The 15,745-nt window shown below is 39.8% G+C and overlaps 1 protein-coding gene across 2 annotated transcripts; it reads right to left on the reverse strand.

Moving 5' to 3' along the window:
* Positions 1 to 307: 307 nt before the first annotated feature.
* Fuca (alpha-L-fucosidase) lies at positions 308 to 15,540 on the reverse strand. 2 transcript variants are annotated; one of them, XM_089244798.1, is made up of 8 exons: positions 15,147 to 15,540; positions 11,288 to 11,394; positions 9,608 to 9,738; positions 7,797 to 7,930; positions 7,601 to 7,698; positions 5,856 to 5,988; positions 2,566 to 2,736; positions 308 to 860 (listed from the first exon to the last, which is right to left on the reverse strand). In XM_089244798.1, the coding sequence occupies exons 1-8, from the start codon at positions 15,488 to 15,490 to the stop codon at positions 605 to 607; spliced, it is 1,374 nt and encodes a 457-aa protein (XP_089100924.1). In that variant the 5' UTR covers positions 15,491 to 15,540; the 3' UTR covers positions 308 to 604. The 2 variants fall into 2 exon arrangements, with proteins under 2 accessions (XP_089100924.1, XP_089100925.1); XM_089244799.1 differs by lacking the exon at positions 15,147 to 15,540 and adding an exon at positions 12,824 to 13,217.
* Between the last annotated feature and the right edge of the window lie 205 nt (positions 15,541 to 15,745).

Consider the following 15,745-nt stretch of genomic DNA (forward strand, 5'->3'; position numbering starts at 1 on the left):
TGAAAGACTACGATTTTCACAACTTCTGTAATTAAATTTGTTGTAAAATACACGGAAGAGTATTTTGAGCACTGTCTTTTTTCCCCTCCCATCTTCATCCTTACATGTTTTAGTTTGTGTATTACCAAAATATCGTACCAAAATCTCTAAAAGGACGTACATATCTACGTCACGTGCCTGCGTACCTCAATACGAATTCGCGACCCACGGGCTTCATGGAAAATTCCAGTTAAGCCCGCACTGTCTGAAAGGTTGGAGACCCCTGTTCTAGAATCATCCCAGAAAATAAAATGAAAACGCATAGAGCTATAATTAAAATTTTATTATTCTTTTCTGTATATACGAACACCAATAAATACTCACAACGAGTGAATTTAATTTCCTCCTTCAAACTATTCCTTCATAATCATCAATACTCGTATCATAATAGGAAAAAACAATTGATATAATCCGTTGAATAACTCAAGAAACGGCTATTTATGGTCATTCTCCCGTCTGGTGGTCATCATAATTCATCCAATAGCGTTCTTGATAATTAGCATCTTTACTTTTCGATGGGTGACGGTAGCAATAACTATGATGATTGCCATCGATTGTACAGACACTATGACGCAAGCACAGCTTTCAGAACCCACGCCCATTGAGTGGTGGTTTTATCGGGCGTCAGAAGTGGGAAATCGATCGTGATGTAGTTCGACGCTGTTGTGGCCCATGACAACGGGCCGCTGACTCCGAGCATGTATATGTCTGTCCCGTCAGGGAGCTCCAGTGATCCCAGTGTCAGGGCGTTGTTCTTCGGCCACGAGAGGACGATCGCATAAACGATGCGCTGCTGGTTGGTGGCGAGCTTCGAAGTGTACCTAAGAGGAAAAATGTATATAGAGTAAATAACTGAGTGTGTTTTGTTATATTCAAACAAATTGTTTGCTCGGCGGATATCTATATAACTGTTGACTTTAGAAACATTCGGGGTAGGCGAGAAGTCCTGGATATATTTTAAAAATTTATTCAAAAAACCAATCAATTGTTTAACCGCCAACAAAGGTGTGGTTTGCGCCAGTGATTAAACAAGGAGAAGAGCAGGCTGGTCTTGTGCCCCGGGAAATGGTCTAGCAGGAGCGCCGAATTCAACCTCAAATTGCTCTTTCTGCATTACACGTTTTAGTCAAAATGCATGCTTGCCCCGTCTGACAAAGGATCTACGTATTTGCGGTCCTGGTTTGCACTAAAATTCTCATCATGGCTTAGACCACATATGCTCAACCCATGGGTCCGCGGGCCAAATATAGCCCTCGGATTCATCTGATGTAGCCCGTGACCTCAAATCTAATTTTGTAAAAATGAACTAAGAGGTGTATTCCTCCGCGACACAGTTCCTGATCACTTAAGCGGCACGCAGCACATTTACAGATCACTTGAGTGAAATGTTAGTAACATGGTTCCAGAGCACTCAAGCTCCCCGCGGTGCAGGTCCACATAACTTAAGTTACCCCCGGCACAGTTCCAGATCACGTAAGTGACCTGCGGTTGGTTGCACATCACTTAAGTGGTCCGCGGAATTTATCTAAATCATTTGAGTCACACTTCGGTGACCCGCAGGTGGACAATGATGAGACATTGTACCAGAGCGCCTCAGGTGATGGCCGCAAAATCAGCACGTTGACCCCCACGGAAGAATGTGTTCTCAGCATTTCTGTCGTTAATGTCTTTACTGAAAGTTCAATTTTTGCTAAATCGATTCTGCTGTCTGTTCCAGAAATCTGCCACAATGACACTCCTCCTATACTGTTTTTTGAAAACCGCCAGTCCATTACGAGACCCCCCCCCCTCCCGTACGCATGTGAATACAGAAAAAGCCCGTTATAACGAGGATCTCTGTCTATTACGCGTAATTCGCACGTGATTGTCAAAAAGCATAAATGATTCTCGAGTGTTAAAGATACAAAAATATCCGCTTATAGCGAGTTATTTATAAATGAAAATCTCGGAACACATTCACTATAACGGCAACTGAAATTCTTGAAAAGCATATTTTCCTTTCACTTTATACATTTATAATTATATTCTTTAAAAATTTATACATAAAATTAACTGGAAAAAGAATGGAATTTTCTTTTAAAAATCTCTTCACCCCATTCATAACTACTACATACATACATACTACTACATACAACTTAAACAGGTCTTAATCATTTTCTCTGCCTTAAATGACATCAGACATTTTTATAGTGCAGCGAATACCACAGTTGCAAAAACTGTTGTGTTCAACAAAGTGCAAAATTTTGTTATACAATCAACATTGTGTGTATGCAGAAACAGTTACGTCTAGATTCATATTTCGGCAAAAGTAGTTTGAAATAAAAGGAAGAAGAAAACTAAATTTATCTAGTTTGTTTTTTTTCCGCGTTTATATGGTTCTACAGTGTACTGTACTGTATATATAAAACGAGAAGTCTGTTATAACGACAGTTTTTGCTCTAATTTTGAACTGTCGTTATAACGGACTTTTACTGAAAATTAGAGGTACAATATCAAGAGAATATGCGAATAATGAAAGCCTCTTACCAGACATCTGAGGCAACGGTATCGTTCTGGTATTTCCACGGGACGCTCCCGTAAATAGCTTCTCCATTCACCTTCAGCCAAGAGCCCAACTGTCTGAGCCTCTCTTCGAAAACTGGAATGATTCTCCCGTCACTTGTCGGTCCTACATTGATTAGTAAGTTGCCACCGCAGCTGCAAGAATTTTGAGAAAAAAATGGCTGTGTTACTATCACCGTTATCAAATCACAAATAATGTTTCAAGCTGCCTACAGTGTGCCCCACAGCACTGTCGCTAAACTGAGAGGGTTCTTTCGTGGTACACGTCAAGACAAACAATTTTTTCTAATGAAATCCAGGGGCACAACCCGCTTTTTTCGGGAATACGTGAAATACCCCCACTTCAAAACTCGCCAAAATATGGTAACCTCATCACATCATTAGCAGCGACCGGTAAATTTCTTGGAGGCAATTAACGGAGGGACAGAAGAAAGAATACACCGTCCCTTTCCCCCTTTAACTGTATATTGTGTGTGTACGCGTGCGCGTGCGTATGTGAGGAGGATGAAATTTTCCCCTTGCTCTCCGAGTGTTACTTAAGTCAATTTTTTTTCTCCCTTTTTTGTGCCATTGGCTTAAATTCTATTCCATGTTGACATGCGTCGACCAAAAAGTCATTTGAGACCCTAGGTTTCCTTTGCAAAACTGGTAGGGAATCGCCTCTCTCATTTCGGCGGTAGATTTCTGGACCATGCTGTATATTCACCAGATGAAGCATGCCGTCTTGGTTTGGCAAAATAGCGATCTATAACATCAGCTCCGTATGAGCCATCTATAACAGTGGTTTCCAAACTTTTTATGTTATTACGGAGCACATTTTCAGAGAAAATTCAATCGTGGAGCACTAATTTTGAAAACACCTAAACGATGTTGATACACTAAAGGGCCACAGAATTAACGATAGCGCTACTCACCCGCATCTGTGAATATTTCAACCCCTTTACATAAGGCTTTTTATAGGAAATTTGAACCGGGTTCGAACCCCACCGTCGCCATAATGGTGGTCGGCTGAAGTTGTTTTTTTGTGGTTCCCAACTTCAAGGTGCGAATGCGAGCCGATCTCCCCGTTAAAAAGTCTCGCCTACAAACAGCACAAATGTAATTCAATAATCACACATACCTCACTTCCTTTCTGAAATATAGATGGCAGCACTAAAAATCAAACACAACACTACATATGCACTCAGACAGTACACACACAGTTACACCTCCGGCGCAACTCACTAGGTAGTAAATCGCCCATAAATGGTGATAGACCTGAGTTGTGTTCGATTTGAAAATAAAAAAAGAAGATATCTAGTTTGACCATTGATAAATAAATCCCTGAAACCGGTATCTTCATTGAACATTCAGTAAATCAAGGGTGAAAAAAGATCAGAAGAGCAAGTTTTTTTCATTGCCTCCTCAGCCACCTTTCTCATGTGTATTCAATGATATTTACATTTTTTTTACTCGTGAAGCGTAGCGAGGGAGAAAAAAATATTGAGGTGAAGGAAAGAAAAATCAATTCTCTCCTGTTACCAATAAAGCGTCTCGATGAGGATGAGGAGAAATAATAGAGAAAGGAAGCTCGAATGTATTTCTATCATCTACACCAGGCTGAAATATCTCGCTCTTGTTCGGGAAGAGCTTTAGAGGGTGTCCAAAAAGTAATAAAATTTTATTAAGCATTTCGGAGATAAAAAGCTACACATATATAGAAAAGAAAACCATCAGCTTCAATTGAGCTGTAATTAATATAATAATAGGTCTTACCTCTACAAAATTCTAATTTGAAGGAACGTGAAAATCAAAGATTTCATGCCATTTGCAGTCAAAAAAACGCAAACTGGTTTAATTTGCAACTCTATAAATTTGCAATTTTATATCGAAAGAAATTCGGCCCGTAACAAGAGAAAAGAAGGAATTTATAGAAAAAAGGAAAGAAGGAAGAAATAAAAGAATTTTCGCGAAAGAGAAAATTTTTCGCGACATCGATGATTGAAAGTAGCACATGGTATTAAATGTTAAAAATTTTGACAATCGGTGTACACATTCTGAGTAATCTTTATATGCCACCATCTCATTGAATAGAATTTCACAAATTTAATCTGTAGTTTTGTTCAAAGCCCGTTCATTTGTCAAGACAAGGTGAAAAAAGTTCAAGAATCCCTCACCAGGTGGCATTTTGGTTGTTACTATCGTGTAGCGCATGTCCGATTCATTTATACCTAGACACTTTTTCCAGCACTCTATCTTCATCCGTTTAAAAGTTATGACCTCTTGAAGATCTCGTGTACAGTGACATATGCGCAGCCTGTTACAATAATTTTCTGTCTCTAAGGATCATTTTGGGATGCCCGGGAGAAAAATTATAAATATATTGAGAAATAAAGATCATGGGAAATTTCACATAATCTTGAATAACTCTTGAAATATGACAGATAGAATCATGAAAGTGACATAGTGATATGGCAATACGAGTACGTTCGAAATGATAAGAAATGTTGGAACACCACCTGGTGGAAAATTTTGGTACTTTTTCGTGCTATCTTGAAATCTAAGAAGGATGGAAAAAAATTTCAATAACCAGCTTGTAGAAAAGCTTTCAGTTAATTAAAAACACACTTGGTTGGGGATAATGAGTATGAAGTAACTGAAAAAAATTAGGTGTGATCACTACTCGGTGCTTTGCTGCTTATTTGGAGTTAATAAGCATTTCTAAGCTGTTGTTATGAAGACAATATCATGTTGCAGATCCCTAAAAACTTTTTATTTTATTTTTATTTTTTTGCCAAATCCAGAGGGAGATCTTCATGGCAAGGGATTTTGAGACGCAAAAGCAGCGGTCCATGGGCTACATGACATTTTTAATAGTATATCATTTGAAGAGCTCCAAAATAATGCTCTTGCAATAAGTGGTTGGGAAAAAAATGTAAAGGTACATGAATACCAATAGAGTGGAATGACTTCAAAAAATTTGAAATTTCTCTGAATACATGCACAAAAATTAAAAGAGGAGTAATTAAAAGCAGTCTGTGTACGGAGAAGTACAAACAAGTATTTTTCGTAAATAAATCACATGCTTCATTGAAACACTGAGGTACAAAAAGTTCTGCCATCCAAGGGCCAATATCTTCACGGATTACCAAGGAATCTGTTGTGGAGCATTTGGCGCTCCGTGGAGCACAGTTTGGAAACTACTGATCTATAACAAAGAATGCGAATACAGAACTTGAATTTTTGAGGGTTGTGAGGAAAGTTAAAGACGTTACCTCACGGTCTGAGCCAGAGTCGTAACGAGTTCTTCGATGGTCAGGTAGTCGGAAAGATCAACGTTCCTTCGGTATCCCCAGGAGCCCTTGTCTACGGTCATTGCGTTTTCCCACTTGTGCAGCTGCAGGGTTTCTGTAAGAGAATAAGGATTGTTAAATTATTTTCATTGACCTTACTTTATTGACCACAATGCCCGTCTGTTAACATAAAGGCAATTTTTCCTGCTGTTTTACTCCCGAAGAGACGAACTCTGTCGTAATTAGTGGCATGACACTCACAAGGTTGGGGTTTACAGGGCGCGGGCCCGAGATTTTTTGCAATTCTGAAACTGTGAATTGACTATGTAGGGGGCCCGTTAAAAGTCTGGCTAGAGGCTCGCCAAAGATTCCAGGGTCTTGCTACAGGATATGGGGGCTCATGATTAGTGGCGTTTGAGCCAGGGGTTGCTGTGGGTGCTCGAACACCCTTAGTACTTTGTAGCGAGGTATAAAGCACCCTATAAGAATAATTCAGAAATTTAAATGTGTTATACTGCATAATTCTCAATCTGAGCACCCACAGTCGTCCTGGTTCTCTAGTACACTACTGAAGCAGTTCTGATCAGTAGCGAAAACAGAATTTTCCCGGGAGGCAAGTCTTTTCCCGCAATAAAATCCTGTAATCCTGACTTGAGACGGAAGGGGAGTTGAATCCTTCATCCTCTCTTTCCGTGCACACGCCAGTGCTTCCGATACTCTTGAACATTTTTTTTTTTAAGGTAGGAGGAATTTTGTGGTTTGCCAAACACATGTTATGTATGACTGAACACATTTCTTTCATGGTCGGAATTGAACGTTGAAGTTACGTAAGAAAAGGGCACAAGGAACCAAACGTGTACAGCGATACAGATCCCGTGAAAAAAACCACGGAGAAACAGACCATGGGAAAACCCCTAGTATTTTTCCTGCATCTGGCGTAGCTGCGCACACTTCTTGCAACGCACAGCACCATCTCGCGATGACCGCTGTCGCTACATGTGTGAAGTTCTGCCCCCTATCTTCCGGGGTTCGTACCCCGCCGGCGCCACAGTGGTGGTCGGCTGAAGTTGGTTTTCTGTGGTTTCCAACTTTAAGGTGCGAATGCGAGCCGATCTCCCCGTTAAAAGTCTCGCCACAGAGAGCAACAGGCCTACAACTTAACAAATATTCAATCATTACAGTTCACTCACAATTTGAAGTATAGATGGCAGCACTGAAATATCAAGCACAACACTAGCTACACACTCAGACTGTTAGGTGCACTCACCTTGTTCCAGACTCTGCCACGAAGCTGGGCTGGAAGAGATCTCGGCAACGGGATAAGTCCGGTGGCAGAGCCCCTGGCGTTCGTTCATTCATTCATTGCCCCCTATCTTCCGAAACAGAAGGTAAAAACCGGCAAATTGGTAACAACTACGTATTGTGGGAAACACCGGCCATGGACCAAAGTAGTCATTGCCCAGTAACCTCGTGCCCTTGGTGTGGGGGGGGGGGTCCCTCCATGATATTTCGATCTGTACTATGATTTTCGAGAATTTAAGTACTGTATATGAATAAGTGGAGTGTTATTTCCACGTAGAAAGGGTCTCCAAATACTTGCTCAAAGGACGACGATGTGGTTAGCCCTGGTGGTGGAAACATTTTTTGAATGGGAGATAATTATCCTGAAATGATACGAGAAAATAAAACTGAGCATCAAACACAGCAAAGAAAAACGTAATACTTACTCGGGTTATACTTATCCGTGCATGTGAAATATCCACCATGTTTGCAGGGTATTCCGGAGCCCCAACGATCGTTTACCACAACGGTATTCTTAACAGGGCTGAAATAAAGCGAATTGTTATTTTTGGAAATACGGCCACGCTAAAAGAAAGCTTAAAATAGCAGTGCAATATCTGCCTACGTGACAGATGTTCCAACCTCTTGTTGTACAGCCATGCTAGGAACTCTGTGCTCTTCCAGTACGTGTCTGGGGCTTCCCAATCACCGTCAGACCAAATGATCTCAGGTTTGTAAGTTGTCACCAGCTCTATCAGTTCGGGCATCGTTTTGACCTAAGAAATTATCGAGTTTCAATTTTGGGCTGAAATTTGATGTTTCGCAAACATCTAGGACAGTGGTTGCTGACCTATGCATAGTACGAGACGGGCCATTCAGAGGTACCCGAAAAATAAGCATTAGTAGCGGGAAAAAATATTAAAAGTAATAAAAAGTACAGATATTTTTTCAGCTATTTTCGCGCAAAAAAACAAAGTTGTACGCGAGCTTCTTACACGTTTCTAGGAGTTACACGCTCTTTCTATACATTTCAAAGATTACGCAATCATCCTACGCATTTCAAGGGAAAAGCAAGCATCCTACGAATTTCCTGGAAAAGCAAGCATCCTATGTATTTTCCTGGAAAAAACATCTGCACATTTCTAGGAGAAAGCAAGCGTCTTACACATTTCAAGGAGAAAGCAAGCGTCTTACACATTTCAAGGAGAAAGCAAGCGTCTTACACATTTCAAGGAGAAAGCAAGCGTCTTACACATTTCAAGGAGAAAGCAAGCGTCTTACACATTTCAAGGAGAAAGCAAGCGTCTTACACATTTCAAGGAGAAAGCAAGCGTCTTACACATTTCAAGGAGAAAGCAAGCGTCTTACACATTTCAAGGAGAAAGCAAGCGTCTTACACATTTCAAGGAGAAAGCAAGCGTCTTACACATTTCAAGGAGAAAGCAAGCTTTTTACGCATTTCTAGGGAAGAGCAGCATCCTACGAATTTCTAAGTAATAGCTAGTATTGTACGCATCATTTTCAAGGGGGAAAAACACCCTGCGCATTTCTGGAAGAAAGCAAGCATCCTACGAACTTCTAGGAAAAAGGAAGCATCATATGAATGTCTAAGTATAAATACGACATTTACTTATTCCTAGACGTACGCATAAATCCCACACATTTCAAGAGGTACACAAGTACATACGGTAAACATCTATACTGTTCTAGGGATACGCTATTACCAAGAACACGCCAGTCTCCTATGCAGCTCTTTGGAGACGCAAGAATCCGACGCATGTCTAAGGAATAAGCAGGAAACACGCATGTCTAGAATTCAGCAAGCATTCATAGGCATTCCTACGAATACACAAGAAACTTATACGTGTCTAGGAATACACAAGAAAGATGCGTGTCTAGGAAAACAAGCATTCGTAGGCATTTACAAATGGTTTTTTTACACTCACGAGGAAACTCGTGAGTGTCTAAAGGTAAGCAAAGCACTTGTAGACATTCCTAGGAATTATCGAAGATACATACGTGCCTCCAACTCATTTCAATGTACACAAAAGCATACAGTGCATTTATAGGGGGCAAGAGCATATATCCGGTGCGTTTGTAGGAGTGCGGAAGTATCCTATGCATGTCCTAGGGAATACTTGAATTCTACATGAATTGGTGTTTCAATAAATTAATTGAAAAAAAGATTGCACAGTTGCAGTACGAACTATTTCGAACTTAAATAAAGCTATAATTGATGGAAAAATTTCTTTTTGTAAAAAAAAGCAAAGAAATGTATTAAAAATTGAAATACGTGACAATAATCGGATCATTTTTTTACAATACAGGACAATACTGTGTGTATATGTCTCTGGCAACCCTTAGATACACAGAAATTGACCGTGTCCAATCCAGACCGATCGTAACGAATATATATATATATATATAATTTATAATCTGTACCAAATGCTTACGTCAACAAAATACCGGGTGGCGTAATTATTCTTCTTATCCAAAAGGTACAGGGGATGGAACCATTCGAACATGGAATGATAAACTCCGAACTTGATGTCGGTCTTGTTTCGTATGGAGTTTGCTAGGTCACCTAAAAAATGACAAAAAGCGCACACATTACTGCTGTAAATTCCAAAAAATGTATACAACACGAGTACTCGACCTTTTGGGGAATGCGGGCTACTGCCTTGGTTTAGAAACACGTCGGGGCCACTTGAGTTATCCGGAAGTGCGCCGCGTGTCACTCAGGTGATCTGAAAGAATCTAAGTGATCTAGAAACTTGCCAAGAGCCACTTAAGTGATCTATGAAATGCGACGGGCCACTTGAGTCATCTGGAAATGTCACTCACGTGATCTAAACGTGTGCCGCGGGTCACTCAGATGATCTGAAAATGTGTCGCGGGAAATAAGAATGATTTGTAAATGGGCAAAGAGCCATTTAAGCCTTCAAAAATACAATGGGTCGTTTAAGTGAACTGTTAATGCGTCGCGGAGCACGTGCCATGGGCCACTCGAGTGACGAGCGTCGCCAAATCCTAAGCAATCTGCAAATGCCACAAGCCACGTAAGTGGACTAGGGGTGTGCCGCAGATCCCTCAATTGATTTAGAAAAGTACTTAGGGTCGGCCCTTAAGTGATCGGGATATGTGCCATTGACAGATTAAATGATCTACAAATGCGCCACAATATCCTGAAGAAATCTGGAAATGTGCCACGGGGCACTTAGGTGATTTGATCCTCTTTCGTGGGCCACTTGAATGGTTTGGTTATTTGTCGTGTGCCTCATCAGATGACTCCGAGGAAATTCACTCCATTTGGCCTGCAGGTCATGGGTTGAGCAGGTGTGATGATATTTATACGGCGATATGATTATATAAATTAAGTTATCCATAGTTATAAAAATGCATACATGGAGTACAGTATCCTCAAAAAAATGCATACATGGAGTACAGTATCCTCGAAAAAATGCATACATGGAGAACAGTATCCTCGAAAAAATGCATACACAGAGTACAGTATCCTCGAAAAAATTCATACATAGAGTACAGTGTCCTTGAAAAATTCATACATGGAGTACAGTATCCTCTTCGTACCTGAGCCAAAACTGACCGCAAAAAATAATGATAACTCCTGATTGATATGTGTTTACTGCAGGGCTGCACAAATCCGAGGCGCCAGATCACCATGGTGACTAAAAAATTGGTATTGGCGCCTAAAATTTTTTTTGCGAAGTTACTAAATTGCAGGCTGAGAGCAGCACAAAATGCTTGGAATTTATAGCAGCATATCTGCCAACATGAAAGATGGTCACTATACCATGAAAAAGTCAAAAGAAGCATTATTTTGGACCTTTCTCACGGTGTAAAAATGTTTTGGTTCCAAAAATTTTTTCTGGCGTTTAGATTATTTTGGAATTTGGCCAGCCCTGGTTTACTGTATGCCAAAATGCTCTTTAAAAAATAATAATAATAAATGATTTGTGTCGTATCTTCACTTGGACAACTTGAGCTTTAGGTACCCTTACGCATAACTCAAGTGTTGATTTGAAAAAAATTGAGAGAAGAGGATATTGTATTTATATTGGATAGTCCAAAATATATATATATATATATAAAAAAATTAGGAAAAAGTAGAAAACCTAGAAGGTCTCTCCTGGGTCCTATATCTTGCGCGTTCCAATTCCAGGACACCTTCGATGGCCAAAGAGTGAAACCTTCGTGGTGCTTACTCGTCAATACAACATACCTGAAATTTTCAAAATCATTTTGAACACAGTGTTCGTAGACACAAAGGAAAAAATACTTAATAAATGAATAGTATAAAACGCGGTAAGTGGTAATTAAGTGGTAAGTCTATGGTAAATTTCGCACTTCCCATCTAGAGTATAGACGACAGAAACTGAACACATTACTTTCAGTACACTCACATAAATGCACAGCTAGGTTCTACGATAATTAATTTCGTCACACTTGTTTGGAGGCAAAATTGTTATAAATTGTCTATGACTGTCCACGGAGGTTTTGCAAGCCTCATTGAAAATAAGAGAGAAAACGGCAAATTCAAAAAAAATTTGGGAAGTCTAAAATAATACGGAAATGTCCCGTAAAATAAAGGTCATATGGTCATACTACACATACAATTTTCTGGCCCGTGAGCAAAGCTGCATTAAGAGTTACAAGCGGCTTTGCCCGTGAGCGACAAAAATGCCGCATATCTGGCCCGCGCACCGAAAAGGTTGTGCACCCCCCTCGTCAAAGTCGATAGTAGAGATCTCGCGACTATGACATCTTTCAGCTCAGACAACATGGGTGGGCTTCAAAACTTAGCGCTCTCTGAAAGTCTTTCTTTCTTTCTTTCTTTTTCAAACCGAACACGGTCTAGGCTCTATCGGTTTTAGCCAATATCAGCCATTGCCCCTGTGAATGACCGGGACTGTGTCGGAGAAAACTTTATTTTACACAATCAAAAAAATAGAATCTCATAGCTGAAAGGTACTGAAATCTGCTATCGACTACGACAGTAGTTCATAGCAGCAATTCACAGTAGTAACTTTTGTCACCCGCGGCTTACTTGCCCAATTCATGGTTTTTTTGCGGCACCCCAGAGTAGTTTAGTAGATATTTTTTCACACTTATAATACAGTAAAACCTCTTTTTTGCGGACACGGGTGGGATAAAAAAATTCTTCCGTAAAAGAAGGATTACCGTTAATCAATGGTTTGAAATGCATACTTATATTATACTGGGGAAAATTATAATATGGCCATAAAACGGGAGTGACCGCATCTGAGGGGGGTGTCCGTTAAGAGGGTTTTTACTGTATAATAAAACGACACAAAGCATAAATAGGCACACACAAATCAATGTATTCAGCTTGGTGCGACGCCCTGACAAAGGTTAGAAACGCAACTTTTTGAAAAACAATGACATGTTTTACGCAAGTCTTATGGTGATTTCCTCGCTTATGGTGCACACGTCAAACACATTTGTGTTGTTTTTACATTCTCAAGTGTAAACGAAAACTTGCTACATAATCTAGGTGCATTCTATGTACGCATTTCATAAACGTGACGCTACCTATTGGTGAAAATTTTAATTATTATTTTATTTTCTTGTCATTAAAAATAATCGAACTAGAAGAAATCGAGAGTACACATTGCAACAACTTTACTCACTTCGCTCCGGAAGCCTGAAAAATTTCGGCCCATCTGTCGGGATCGAAGAATTCAGCCGTGAACTGATTGGCAAAATCGGGATAAGAGAAATCCGGCTTATAATTTTTGGACATGAAATCAACGAACTCTTGATCTTTGGTCAACTGCCAGTCCGCCCAAAACCATTCCGAACCGAAAGCCGGCACCGAAAACACTCCCCAGTGCAGAAAGATACCGATCTTCGACTCGTCGTACCAATTCGGTAGCGGTCTTCTGTCCAAGGAATCCCACGTCGGATCATATTGGCATGTCGCGAAACGGATCACACTCGTGAGGATCACAATCGAATATTTCGACATGGCGATGCTGCTGTTATCACCGCGAGACTATGAGTTTGAAACAACTGTCGTTCGAGTGTACTTATGCGTTTTTCTTATAAGTCGAGGGTGATAAACTTCGATAACTTATCTCTTCAGACGAATTGGGAGGAAAAAATAACGTCAGTGATAAGCAGAGGAGGGAAAAAAATTCCCATTGGATTGTTTACAAACAGATGTTATGGGAAAAAGATATTTATTTCTCATTTTTTAATAAAATTGTAGCCTAAAAACTAAATTTTGAAATTTGATATTCAAGTATAAATCCGATTTTACACAAATAACTTTCATGTTTTGTAATTATATATATAAAAAATAGAATGGTTATAGGGTGACTGAAAATGACCCACATTTCACAAGATATTCCCGTATTTTTGGTCCCGACTTTTTATGTCCAGTTTATCCTGTATTTTCAATTCAGTTTAACTGAGTTTGTAATTTCAACTGAAATCGTGAATGAAGATAATTTTCACATAATAATAATTCAATTATTAATTATACATTTTTTTCCGTAATAATAATGATTAATTCTTGAGTTAAATGTTTATAAATAAGATTTTTTTTTGTGAAACACATTTTAATACCCTTCCAATTTACAGCAGCCTTTCATTTTCGCTTATTAGGGGGCCGTTAAAGTATTACGTAAGCAAATTTTTAGTCATTTTTGACCCCCTCCTTGTCAGCAAATGCCAGCAAAACGCTGACCCCCCCCCCCCCCCCCGTGTCAGCAAAATTTCGTCATCAGTTCTGTCCCTCTGAATCCTAACTCATATTTTCATAAAGGGTGGCTGATGACGTAAGCATTATCCAAACCCCCCCCTCCCCCCTTATCATCAAAAGTCAGCAAATCGGGAACCCCCCCCCCCCCCCATCGATGATGACGTAATACTTGAACGGCCCCTTAGTGATTTTTTTTTTCCTCAGCAACTTTTACTTATAACTGGCGATAACTTTCACGTTTGGCAACTTTTTTTGGCGAGAATTGTATGTATATGTCACAATGTTAGAGATTTTTTTTTCATATATTTGTCTTATTTTTTTTTCAATGAATATGGTCGACCTTATAACGATACATTACATCAGAATTTTACTAATTGAAGTTGTTTTCGGGGTATAATCGAAGGGTGTAGGCTATGTGGTCAGTTCACGTAACACCTTCCTACGTTGAACATTTCGTCGATATACACAGGGGAAAGATAATCAATACGAACAAATACTGGACATTGCCTTTTCATCCTAAAACTGTCAAAACATGCCAACATTCTTGAAATAAATAGCAATTAGCAGAAAACAGAAGTTCAAACAGCCATTTTTCAACGCATGGGACCAACCATTGTAAGGCCAGAAGGTGAATACCTCTCTGGTATATGAGGGCTCCCCATGATAATGAGATCTGATCATGCCCCCTCCCATATCCTGGAGAAGAGCTCCCAGGTTGGGACTTTTGATGGGCTCGCAAGCCAGACTTCTCATGAGTCTTTCTATAGAATAGTGAATTTATAGCATGAAACACAAAAAATGATCGAAATTATCGGGGGGGGGGCATCTACCAGGGTTCCCATGATGCTGCTAAGACAGTCCTGAGTCTAAACTCCACTGGCGTAAGCAAGGGAGAGGTTTTGGGGTTCAACGCCTTCCTTCTCAAGCCGAGATTATGTGGAGTAAACTCGAAAACTCCACAAGTTCATACTTACTACAGCAAAATTATGAAGCAAATCTGTAGCAAAATACGTAGAATGTATTTTATTTAAAAAAAAAAAAATCAAATATTTAGATTTTGAAAAGTGATGCGAATTATCTGTACCCATTTATATCAAAAATGTGAAAGGTACAGAAAGTCCCGTAAATATGGTACATGCATGTCATATGGTACTCACGATTAGAATACTTTGAAACTTTTAAAAGACGAGAGTATTTTTATTTTTCTCGCTACGTACTATTTTATTTTATGAAATGAAAATGCTTACTTTGCTCCCGAGGCTTTGAATATGTCAGCCCATTGGTTGGGATCGAAGAACTCGGCTGTGAATTGCTTGGCGAAATCGGGATAAGCGAAACCAGGCTTATAGTTCTGAGTCATGAACTTGACGTAATCCTGAGACTTCGAAATTTGCCAGTAGGACCAGAACCATTCCGAACCGAAAGACGGAACCGCGAAAACTCCCCAGTGGAGGAATATCCCGATCTTGGCCTCGTCGTACCATTGCGGTAGAGGCCGTTTGTCCAAAGAATCCCAAGTCGGATCGTATTGAGACGAAACGGTCTTCAGGAAACAAATGCAGACCAATGTTATGAACTTGATATCGAACATTTTCGTTTCTCCTTGTGTTTATTGATCGGATGAAAACTTTCTAATGTGATATCATTTACCGACGGGCTAGTCAGTCATATACCACGACGGGTTATCAGATAAGCTCGAATCGTTGTCCTTTGAACCCCCTGGAACTTTTCTATTATATATTTTTTCATATCTCAAACACCCGAACATTATATGACATCATCATCATCGAGGAATATGAAGAAAAATAGCAAATAGACAATAAACAATATTATCTTATCTCCGTCA

The sequence above is a fragment of the Pholcus phalangioides genome, unplaced genomic scaffold, assembly GCF_987345545.1.
Source record: "Pholcus phalangioides strain wild (caught in Gottingen) unplaced genomic scaffold, Ppha-v1.0 ptg000015l_1, whole genome shotgun sequence".
Lineage (NCBI taxonomy): Eukaryota > Metazoa > Arthropoda > Arachnida > Araneae > Pholcidae > Pholcus > Pholcus phalangioides.

Bases quoted from the DNA above. Each gene is read 5' to 3' on its own strand.
- Fuca (XM_089244798.1), bottom strand. From the start codon at position 15,490: ATGTTCGATATCAAGTTCATAACATTGGTCTGCATTTGTTTCCTGAAG. The intron at 5,989-7,600 runs GTAAGTATTACG...ATTCTCTTACAG, and splicing joins CACGGATAAGTATAACCCGA to AAACCCTGCAGCTGCACAAG. The intron at 861-2,565 runs GTAAGAGGCTTT...TTTTCCTCTTAG, and splicing joins ACCGTTGCCTCAGATGTCTG to GTACACTTCGAAGCTCGCCA.